At 35.1% G+C, this 12248-nt stretch overlaps 1 protein-coding gene across 1 annotated transcript; it reads right to left on the bottom strand.

Annotated features, from left to right (window-relative positions):
• Positions 1-906: 906 nt before the first annotated feature.
• LOC132164509 (triosephosphate isomerase, cytosolic) lies at positions 907-5695 on the bottom strand. Its single transcript, XM_059575029.1, has 9 exons — positions 5556-5695; positions 5203-5278; positions 4987-5110; positions 4304-4388; positions 4015-4147; positions 3589-3683; positions 2811-2889; positions 1337-1419; positions 907-1242 (listed from the first exon to the last, which is right to left on the bottom strand). Exons 1-9 carry the CDS (start codon positions 5592-5594, stop codon positions 1192-1194), a joined length of 765 nt encoding a protein of 254 aa, XP_059431012.1. The 5' UTR covers positions 5595-5695; the 3' UTR covers positions 907-1191.
• Between the last annotated feature and the right edge of the window lie 6553 nt (positions 5696-12248).

Here is a 12248-nt window from a genome sequence, read left to right as displayed (position 1 = left end):
TAAAGAGACTCTCAGTGTGATAATTAATGAGGTATAAATAATTTGTAACAATTATTTAATTTAAGAGGTTATAATTTTTTATTTTATTTTTTATAATAAATTAATAAAGATAATTGATTTTATTAAAATACACCAACGAAAGCGGTGGAGTCTTGGAGTCTTCTACCTTTCAGGGCACTCAAGTGGTCAAGTTCCCATTTCCACCGTCAAAAGGTGGTCTAAAGGCAAAAGCTAAACCCAAAAAGGTGCGTGGAAAAAACTTCATGAGAACGCAAAAAGCAAATTTCCGTGGAAATTTTCCTGGGAAATCTTGTCTGTTAAAGAGATTTGTTTTCAAAGGGGTGGGATATATCAAGCTTAAAGTAGTACGTTCCATTTCCTATATTTGTTCAAAAATTATTGCTGTTTCGTGGTGCTTTTTTTTGTCATAATCACAAAAGATGGGGACTAATTAGGCAATGGGACAGAAATTTTCCTGGGAAATCTTGTCTGTTAAAGAGATTTGTTTTCAAAAGGGGTGGGATCTATCAAGCTTAAAGTAGTACGTTCCATTCCTATATTTGTTCAAAAATTATTTGCTGTTTCGTGGTGCTTTTTTTTTTTGTCATAATCACAAAAGATTGGGACTAATTAGGCAATGGGACTGTAGGTAGAAAGCGAGAACGACCATGGCTTAGAGTGCTCGGAACAAGTGGGTTCTGTATCTTAAGCTGTCCAAGACAAGTGTACCCGACACCTACCCTCTACAAAGGCTACCCAATTTAGCTATACAAATTGCAGCCAATTCGGTCAGCAAATTACGAGCTCACATGCATCAGACCTTAAGCAGTTCAATCCAATTGCAGCTACATCATGCCAAAGAAGTTCGAAACTTAAATAATGATTAGACAACTAGGAAAAGATAGATTCAAGGAAATAATATAAATGCATTCCACATAACGTCTTGTTATTTGTTTCATTTCAACGAGAGACAACCAGCATCATGTCCACATAATCAGGTAAAAGTCGTTAAAAGCTCAAACTGAGATCCATGCCTCAAAATAACAGAAAACAATGAAAATCTGACTCTTATTCTCGAAATTATGCTGGCCAAAATCTCCAAGGACAGACATCAACTACAAAACTATTTTTCCATTAAGCATTCAAGAATGAAGCAAGAAGGGCAGCCATATCAACACATGGTACTGATTTTCAATCATTCTTCTTTACTGTGGCTGACTTGATAATGTCAATGAACTCCGGCTGAAGAAGAAAATGTGGATAGGGGAGTCGGTTAACCCAGGTCTAGACAAGAAACCAAACAAGTGAAAACAATGACATAAACACAAATAATCACCTTAAGGGAAGCTCCACCAACCAAAAATCCATCCACATCTGGCTGTGCTGCCAATTCTTTGCAATTTGCTCCATTTACAGAACCTACAGTACATATGGTTTAAGTTAGTATTTACACCGAGGGTATATTAGTAGATCATCTTTCTGAAGAACAGTGGTACCATATTCCTTCTAATAAAAGGAAAAGCTGTTTTTATGATGTGGCAGACCACGTAAATGAGTTGAACTTGATTTGGTGCCAAACCGAAATTGAACTAAACCAACCAGCTAGGATTGGTTCTTGGTCTGATATCTGATTTTATCAAGATATACAAACAGGAATAGTTGCTCAAGTTAGCAAACCAACCCGTAAGTCCCTAACAGCAATAGTACACAGAAGGGAAATGAATTGCATGAGAAGATGTGGGATTTAGCTGGTCTGTTGTGCTGTCATACTGGATACTACGGGGCTCCCAGGTCTAAGGCTGTGTTCTACTTGCTAAAGGCTTACTTGGCCACTTAGGAATTTAGTTCAGCCCACAATTGGAGTAGTTTGTATGTGAACCAATTAATTTACCCACAAGACTACGAGAAATACTAGATACTATAATTCTATCCAACATTTATCTAACAAGGCTAATGTGGCACTCTCAACTAAGAGCATTTCCAATGAAATAGCCAAATGTTACTTTTATCTAAAATGACTCTTCAAATGTTTAAAAACCGCCTACATTGGATTAACAAAAAAAAAATGTAAAATAGATATTTGATTGGAAGAGCTAAAAAAAAACTAAATGTAGCAGCACTTTTCAAGGGAACCATTTCATTTTTTATTGTTTCTCTCATCTGTTTTCTTTTTTTCCCAAATCGTTTCCTACTTTTTCTCTCGCATGTTCTCTTTTCCTCAAAACTTTTCCCATTTTTCCTCTCACATCTTCTTTTTTTCCAAATTTTTTCTCACTTTTAATAATATTAAATGATATAGATAAAAATATAGCTAATCAGATGTAGGAGACGTTTAAAAATTCATTAGCTAAACTAAATATAATGCGTTTTGAGAAGCCATTTTGCATAAAAATTTGGCTTCTCCACTGGGAATGCTCTAACCTTTGGATTAATCCTTGTTAAATAAACAAAAGATCCAGTGGATGATTTGGAATGCCACCTCAGCATTATTGGATAAAATTATAGTATTTAGCATTAATCTAAGAATATTACTATGCATAAGGAAAACAGAAAATTCACAAGAATTTTGACAAGCTAGAAATTTCAGCAGAAGACATAAAACTCAACCAAACACATGCAAAGACATAGATGTATAAGCCTGTTAATAGATGATTAAGCCTCCTAATCATAGCTTGATAGTCCATAGAGGTCCTCTAGTAACTTGCTTGTATATGAAGCTAGCTAATTAATTTACATATCCTGATAAAGTGAAAAAGCAAAAGAATTTTTAACAGCGGTTGCATATTAAAACTAACGCAGGTGAACAATACCTCCATAGATAATTCTGGTTGATGCAGCAACTTCAGCACCAGCATTGTTATGAAGCCACTTCCTCAACTCACAATGAACCTGGCAGAAAAAATCCATTAAATGTGAAAAAAGCATTTTCATCTAAAACAATCTGAAGCAATATCATCTTTTTGAGTGCATAGAGATAGCCTCTATTTACAACGATCTTTCCTTGCTACAATCTAATACTGAATTAAAGAATGTGCAGAAAAGAATGGACAGGGGAACACTACGTGGCTCAAAACATATAGATCCGGCAGCTCTATAATGTGACCAGAAGGCAGAAACACAAGGTTCCAAATACAGCTAGCTTGAAGATCTAGCTGTGTAACAAGGCTGTATTCACGCTGTGTCTGCAGATGAATTGCAGACTATCTATGTTTTGTCCTTTTGCAAGCATTCATGTAGAAAAACAATAATCAGTATTCTTCCAATAGTCAAGTCAAAGTATATGTTTGAAGAAGGGCATTAGTTATCATATATAAATTTATCATACTGTCAGAAAAAGCCTTCCTTGCGTTATTGGATAAAATAAAAAGGGAAACTATTGAAGTGATCAACCTAGTGTCATGCATCAATTGCACCCAAGCATTAAGATAAGCTAACATGAGGATTGGCACATGAACTGAACAATTTATTGGGAACAAGAGCCCTAACTTTCAGAGATGGAAACATTGCCCTATGATCAAATCATTACAGCAAAACTTCAAATTTAAAGAAGAATAGCTAAACAAAAAACACTCTTAGAGGCATACTTACTTCCTGAGCCTGAGCAGGGCTTGCAACCTTCCCAGTTCCAATAGCCCAAACTGGCTCATAAGCCAAAACAATATTATCCCAATTTGATACCTTATCTACAAGAGAACAATAAAGGTTAATTCATCTATAAAATCATGATAGAGAGAAACAAAAGGAGCAGAACATGTAAAAGCTACAGCTTGTTAATGAATGCATAAAGAGTAAATGAAAAGATGCTAGAACCAAAATAGTTACATAGACACTTCTCTACAGTCTACATGCCAGTCGAAAAATAATAATTTTTTAGACCAAATTAGATTCGGTAAGAAGTTCCCTAGCCCCTTTTTCAAAAATTGTTCCTTAAACCAAAGTAAATTGAGAGTTTAAAGTATCAAACACACAAGAAAAGAAACCTTTTTCCCCCTTTAAAGTACAGCAAGGATGTACCTGCAATTGCTTTTGTTTGTGCAGCGACAACAGCCACTGTAGATCCCGATTCTCGCTGTTCAAGAGTCTCTCCAACACAAGCAATCACTTTTATGCCTTGAGAGAGTGCATATGCAACTTTGTCTCCAACAAACTACAAAGACAAGCACGGATTGCAAAAAATGCAATTAGCAAGCGGTAGATCAATCTATAACACCAGAAGCACCGCCATAGGAGCAAAAAATGTTCATCAAACAATCATATGATAGACAGGAGAAGATATTATCTAAGGCAACACCAAGTTGCTTACCTCACTTGACTCACTCAAAAGAGCTCTTCTTTCAGAATGACCAAGGATGACCCAAGGAATGCTCAAATTGACAAGCATCTCAGCACTGTGGAAAGAGACATCAGCTTCACATTAATTGCATAAAACCAATCATATTGCACCAAGCCTGTACTGCTGATAGTAAAAACTCAAAAAGGAAGGAAAGAAAAAAGACAGTAAAATTAAAACGTTCAACTACATAATCAATTAAAAAAAAGTTTTCCAACGATGATTTGAGAATGGAAAAAGGAAGTTTTAATACATATAAACCACCAAAGTGGGAACGTGGTAGATTAATCAGGAAAAATACTGAATGTTCATGAAAGTAGTGAAAAATTCTCACGGTAGTGTACAAAAAACTAATCAAAAGATATGAATTTAATTTTTGTATATGTCATTTTCTTTGGGATATGTGCATATAAAGAGAAACCTCTTATCTAATATTGAAGAATTGATAATGAAACATTGAACCTAAAGCTCAATAGGAAGTATTCATTCAGATAGCCCATTCAACAAGGCAAACATCAAATAGTGATTAATGACTGCATTCTTATCATTTGCCGTCTATCAAACTTACTAGCAAAACCATGTCCGACCATTTTGCCAAATCATTCTACTTTAAACTGCACTGAAACAGAGATGAGGAAATACGATGTAAAACACACCTAATCTCTCCGGTAAAAGCACCACCTTTGCGAACCCAACAGTTCTGGGCGGCAACATGGAAATCTGACCGCAATAAGCTTTTAACCAGAGGAAGAAACACAAACGGGGGGCTCACAACAACCTCTGCACGACAAAGAAGGAACCAAATCGATCTGAACCACCTCCTAAAGTAGAAACTAATACTGAGATTCAAAGAAAGCTCAAACAAAACTCACCCACAACATCCTCAGAAGGGACTTCGGATTCATTCAACGTGCTCACAATCTTCTTCACCTCCTCGCCTGTCCCATTCTGCAACGAAAAATCAAACCAGGAAAATCTCAACCCAATATCTTACCATAATGAAAACATTTTAAGATTTAAGCACTCACACACACACACACATACATATATGCATCCACGTATATGCCTAAGAATTTTAAGATCTCAAACAAGTGATTAAACCAATTTTGAGATCGAAATCATGGACAGATCGGTCAGTGCTCATTGAAAAGAACAGAATACAATAGAAATATAGAATTGAATAGAAAAGAATATACAACGACGACGAACAATCAGATAAACATACGCATTTCCAGTTGCCGCCGACGAAGAATTTCCTGCCCATGATTTTTGTGTTCTTTGATGTAGCGATCAAAATAGGAAGCGTTTTGAGGATTTGTGAATCGTGGTAGAGGGGTTTCTTATAGTGCGACTGTGCGAGTGAACGAGTAAAGGCGCCCCCCTTTTGGAATGACTGTCCTACCCCTACTTGTCCGTTTACTTTTCTTTCTTAATTCCTACAAAATACTTGCCTATGTTTAGCGGGTTATATATATATATATATATTAATATATATATATAGGATGTCTTTTTTATTTTTTTTATTATTTTTTTGTGACTCAGTAAAGACCTTTGAATTTTCATTCGATTTAACAAATTTTAAAATTTTAAAATCTCTCAATTTGGTTCCATGAACTTTTAATTACTCTCAATGTGGACCTATCCGTCAAATTTTAAACGTTACATGACGTTTATATCCCTAACTTTTGTATAAAATTTTAACTTTATCTTTAATTTTAAAACGTTTATTTATTTATTTTTTTAAAAAATCAGAGATATTTTAGTCTTTTTTTGTATTTCTAACGGTTAAAATTAACAGAATGGTCCAAATTAATTGCAATTGACTAAATTGAGAGATTTTGAAGTATAAAGATGTTATGTCAAATAGAGTGAAAATTCAAAAGTTTTAAGTGAAGTTACCATTTTTTTTTTCTTTTTCAACACACGAATTATTAGCACTAAAAATAATGAATTAGTTATTTTTTTGAATTTAAAAATAATGAATTAGTTGGGGAGACAACTTCCCCTTCAATTATAAACTATATATCGTAGGCATGACTCTTCCCAACAAAAGACTACGCAATTAAAACCTTTACTTTTTTTTTTTTCTTCTAATTATTCAGTGAAGTCAACCATATAGTGGTCCAAATTACCAATCTACTAATTAAATATGGAAAAATATTTTTAAAATCTGTTGAGTTTTTAATTTTATTTTAGATTTTATGTTTTGGACCTTTTTTTTTTAAAAAAAAAAAATTTAGCCAATTTAATTTCTAAGTTTACGAACTAGCTATTTCTTTCCCAATTAAATAATAAAAAAATAAATGCATCACCAAATTAAAAACTGAGGTCTAAAACGCAAACAATGAACAGGTTCATTTAGGTTCTTAAAGTCAAACATGATCACCGTGTAAAAATAGAGTAGTGATATAGAGTACATTAGTGTGAGTGAACAATGCTCATCATGGTATACTTTATAATAAAAAATAATATTAAAAAAAATATATATTATAAAATAGACCAACGTGAGCACTGTTTACTCATGTTGGTGTGCTTTATATCACTACCCGTAAAAGTAATTCAAAAATTCTGCTTTCTCTAATATATATTTTTGTTTTGGAAATGGACTTTGTACTCTTGTTTTCTTTTAACCCTACCACGCCCACCAACAGGACCAGGCCCAAGGAAAGCAAACAGGCCCAAACGCACAGCGAGCTCAAGGAGAGATACCACATGGGATCATCGCTTGTTATGTCACTCCAATTATTTCCTATACTGATATCGGATAACACCATATTGTAATCAGAATATGCATGTCGTACTCCCCTCACATGATGGTGGTTTGACAGATTTAATATTCGATTTTATGACTTTTAATTTTATAATTATCTTAAAAATTTAAACTGATAAAAATATGTAAATTTAATCATTTAATTATTAGTTTAATACTGTTATTTTTTTTTAAGAGGTCATCATCTTGAGCGTGAAGATGATATTTTATTTTTTATTTAAAAATATTCTTCTGAATATTCGTCAACTAAAACGAATCAGACAACATCCTAATTTTTTTTAATGATCGGAAATATCACTTATTGGCACATGGACTAGTCTTTGGGCTTAGTTACTCAAATTTGAACTTCCCTCCACAGGTGCTACCGGTTAGAGTTCGGGTGTTATCATCTGCATCCAACAGTTGAGCGCCCGGAAGAATGAGGCTGGCCCAGGCCCTCAAGTCTGCATCATGAGGTTGAAGGAAACAACAACGAAGCAGAAAGTGGTGAGACAAGAACGGAAACTGCATGTCGTTGCTCTCTCTCTCCTTAATTGACATAATTCTAATTAATAAATAAACAAGTTTCAATGGTCTCACTTTCGACCATTCACTGAACAAAGGATTGGGTTGTGTCAAGTGTGGTGTAAAAAGCTAGACTTGACCACCATTACGGTAGGAGACCAAAGCTACGTAATCCCACCAATTAGGTTGTTGTTTTGACATGTTACGCTTTATCTCGGGTCTGTGGTGATGAAAAGCGCCGCCACAAATGACAAAACCGTGAAAGTGGCGAGAGGCATCGATCATCTAAACGTGCTTACCACCTTCCTTGCTATCTCCTTGCTTTCCACCACGCTCCCCCATCTCTCTTAATAAGTCTAAATTATTATTTCTTGCTCTTCAAGGTACCCAACACGGACTCATTAATTACCTTCTCCCTTATCACTATAAAAAGAGCATCTTATACTTCTTTCATCACTCATCTATATATATCAACAACTTCTAATAAGCCAGCAACGTTAACACAAGGGAAACGCCATGGCTTTTTTCTCAGCTTTTTCCAGTTGGTTCGTGTGCTTCTCGCCGTCACGGGTCTCCGATGATGTGGGAAAATATTCTTCCGACAAACCCAAAAACAAATCAAAATCGTCCAGAGCGCCGGTTGTAATGTCCTACTTCCCAGTCAATTCAGTCCTCTCCCGCTTGTAGTAATACTAACATATATGTATGCTTGTTTGATACAATCGTGAGCTAATTAAAGCGGTATCTACAGCTAGGGGGCACGTTTGCCCAAGAAAAATTACTCGAAATATTTGAAGGGCATACAAGGGAGTGTCGGCTAGCTCTGGCTCCAAGTTTTCTTCGTGGTGGTCTTATAAGTATGCAGTTTAATTAATTGAGGATTTTAGGGGTGGGTTGGGGGAAGGATATGTATTCTTGTTTCATGGCATTCTGAATGATTTGTAAAATAAATGTCGATAATATCGCCGTTTTTGTATAGAATTTTATATTAATACAATATCGCAAGTAATAAATTTTCGATATATAAGAGAAATGATACATATTCAAGTAAAATTTTTATTTTGTGCAGAAAAATAAAATGATTTCATTCTTTGTTTCTACTAAAAAGTAGAGCAATGGAGTAATTAAATTAAGTAAAATGGAGCTAAGAAAAATTAATGGGAAAAGCACTAGGGCTTCAAAGATCCACCTACCACACTTTTATATGTTCTTGAAACATATTTATAACTCAATTAAGTAGAGAATCAATTCTCATAAGTAATCGAAAGATTTAACAATAAAGCTGTAATTAAAAATAAAGCCGATTGAGTATGGATTTGATTAAAAATTTGATTTTAATGACATGTTAAGAGAGATTATGCATTCACTATAAATTTGAATCATAACAAATCACGTAACCATTTGATATGAACAAAAATAATAATGAATAAAAAAACTAGTCAAAATGAAATAGTTCTTAAATTAAAATCAGTCTCAGCATTCAATTATTAATACATGAAAAACATTAAACATAGTCTTAAAAACACCTAATAAAACTACAAGGCTTTACCCATAGCCTTAGCTAGCTAGCTAGAAGATTAGTTACTCATGATTATGAGCATAAAACTCGTAATCACAATGCTAAACATTAAACACAACAAAATAAACTAAAAGCTAAGGAAAATATTAGCCAAATGGGAAAGAACCCAACTTCCGACCCTCACTGCAGCTCTCTCCCTCAGTCTTTTAAGGATGAGATTAGCATTTTGATTTCATATATAAAAAAAAAATGTGAGTTTAAACCAAATCCCAGTAAATGAATTGTTTCAGATCGCATTTTTACCTTTAAAATCATAGTTTAGTATTTAAAATTATGCGATTTAAAAAAAACACTTCCTTACCTGTGATTGTGCCAAACGTTTAACTGCACTTTTAAAAATCACGTTTTCAAATTGCACATTTTAAAATCACAAATCCCTAACATATCCAAAATAGCCATTCTCCTGCATGTTGGTCTTCACTCTTCACGTTTTTCCCCTCTGATTTACTTCCACATTTCTTTTGTCAAACTCTGCAGCTTAATTTTCTCAATAAACCCGTGTCGTATGGATCATGCATTGAATCTAGTCCCTTCCGTGATTGTTTTTTTTTTTTTAAAAAAAAAAGGTCCCTTCCCTGATTTTTCTCCTTGCTTTTCTGCATCTTTCTTTCACGCTTGCCTAGCTCCACTTTTGGCTTTCTCGCCATTTAATGCAAGTTTGAAAAAAAAAAAAAACACTTAACTCTTCTCATTTTCTTGCATTAATTACTTTCCAGATTTTCTGCCGCTTGATAAGATATTTCCTGCATGTTCTGCCCTTTTACATTCATGCATCTTCTCTTTTATTTAAGAGATGTGCTAACGTTCTTCTCCCATTTTCTCACTTTTTAAAATTATCACTGAATTTTAAAATTATGTATAAGACCTATATAAATTTCACAAATTTAATAATAATTGTAGAAAAGTGCTACACATTCTCCGCTTCACTCTTCTCCTATCCCAAGGGTAAAATTTAGCCATTCTCGTGTGTTTGCACTTTGGTTCATATATATAACACAATATTTTTAACTAGGGTTACAACTTACAACCAATCTCATGCTTTCTTCAAGCTGCATGCGCTTGAGTACATGACTAAGCACAAAGCAGTAGTTGACCTTAAAAAGCAAAAAGAATGAGTGCATGTGTGACATGGATGACCCACAAAAAAATTTGTTTCCATGTGAAGCGTAACTGCCAAGAAAGTTAGGCGAAACCAGGAAGAGGACACATGGAGTTTGAAAAAATTATATATTTTGCCTAATCTTATTGACTATAAAAATTGATGGGATATTAGCTTTTATAATATTAGTTCTGCTGTAAAAAACTAGACTTGATCGACCACATAGTCAAGTGTAAATAAAGAGTTAGCGAGCCAGGTTTAGAAATAAAGAATATTAATTGTTTTGTAGATTATTATACAATTGCATACAACCAGGGACGGAGCTAGGAAATTTTATGGGAGGGGGGCCAACCAAAATTTTTTTTTTTTTTTCAGTTCTTTAGAATTTTTTTAGTAAAAAACAATTATTTTGGTTGTTTTTTATGAAATAATGGCTACTGTAAGGGTAAAAAAAAGTAAGTATTTGAAAGTAAGGGCCAAAAAATAGACATTTGAAAGTAAGGACCAAAAATAAAAATAATAATAAAAAAAACTTAATGGGTATGACCCAAAAAAATTAAGAATATGGCCAAAAGTTTTTATTGAATATGGCCAAAAAATCTAAAAAGATGACCAAATATTTCTTTGGAGGGACCCAAATAACTTAACTTAAAACTTTACTTTTTTTTTTTTAAAAAAAAAAACTTATAATTTTTTTTTCCTTATTTTGGGGGGGGACCCTGGCCTACCCCGGTCCACCCCCTCCCTCTCTGCATACAACTGAGGTGATACGACAAAAAAAAAAAAAAAAAGTCAATGGTTAGATCAATAATAACTTATAAAATAAAATTAAAATTATTCTCACTGTCCCATCATCCTAGTTATCTTTCAGTCCTATAAATAAACCAGGTTCGGGATTTACCAATTGAGTAGTCAAGGCAACGTAATCAAACCAATCAGGTTGTTGCTTTGACATGTGACGCATATCTAGGGCTGTGGTCAAAAGCGCAGCCTCAAACGACAAAACCATGAAGGCGGCGAGAAGCATGCTTCTAGATACTTGCTCTCCACGCATTTGACTCATTCCTCCATGTCTCTCAAGTCTAAATTATTATTTCTTCCTCTTCAACCCAACACGGACTCATTACCATCTCCCTTATCACTATAAAAGGAGCATCTTCTCATCCATTTGATATTCAACTTTCTTCTGCTAAACAAACCCACAAGCTTCTGCAGTACTATAGATCAACAACTTCTAAGCCAGCAAAGTTAACACAAGGGAACGCCATGGGTCTTTTCTCAGCTTTTTCCAGTTGGTTCGTGTGCTTCTCAGCGTCTCGGGTCTCCGATGATGTGGGAGAATGTTCTTCCGACAAACCCAAAAGCAAATCAAAATCAACCGGAGCTCCGGTTGTAATGTCCTACTTCCCAGTCAATTCATACCTCTCCCGCCTGTAGTTATAATATGTACGCTTGTTTCAGTCAATCGTGAGCTAAAGCGGTATCTACAGCCAGGGGCACGTTTGCCCAAGAAAAGTTACTCGAAATATTTGCAGGCCATACAAAGGGAGTGTCAGCTCTGGAGGAGTGCTAGCGGGGAGCTTTAACGTGCAATTAAAGAGATCCTCTTACTGAAGAAAACCTCTCCTTCCCGGTAGCCATGGGGGAGGGAACTACGGTTCCCTCCTTCCCTTCCTTTTTCCTTTTTTCTCCCCTGTCTATTTCAGATACTTTTTGCACCTCTTTGGAGGCTATATCCGCCTCTTCGGAGGCTATAACCGCCTCTTCGGAGGACTTACCCATCAGCCCATTCAGCCGCCCGATCTCAGCCTCCAACCGTTGTCTTCGGCACCGGATCCGTTTCCTTTCTGAAGAGTTTGGATCTGATTTTTTAAAAATTAGATCTAGCATTTTCAGGAAGCCTCTTCCTCTGACGCGCCCCTCCACCGTGATCCTTGGTCCCTCCGCTTCCAGCCGGCGTCGTCTG

The sequence above is a fragment of the Corylus avellana genome, chromosome ca10 (genome assembly GCF_901000735.1).
Source record: "Corylus avellana chromosome ca10, CavTom2PMs-1.0".
Classification (NCBI taxonomy): Eukaryota; Viridiplantae; Streptophyta; class Magnoliopsida; order Fagales; family Betulaceae; genus Corylus; species Corylus avellana.
Note: the sequence above shows the minus strand (reverse complement) of the source record. Positions and strands in the feature narration are given on the sequence as shown.

Coding starts and splice junctions, on each gene's coding strand:
- LOC132164509 (XM_059575029.1), bottom strand. CDS start 5,594: ATGGGCAGGAAATTCTTCGTCGGCGGCAACTGGAAATGC. Junction 4,148..4,303: donor TTTTGAGTGAGTCAAGTGAG/GTAAGCAACTTG, acceptor TTGTCTTTGTAG/TTTGTTGGAGACAAAGTTGC. Junction 2,890..3,588: donor GCCCTGCTCAGGCTCAGGAA/GTAAGTATGCCT, acceptor TTTTTCTGCCAG/GTTCATTGTGAGTTGAGGAA.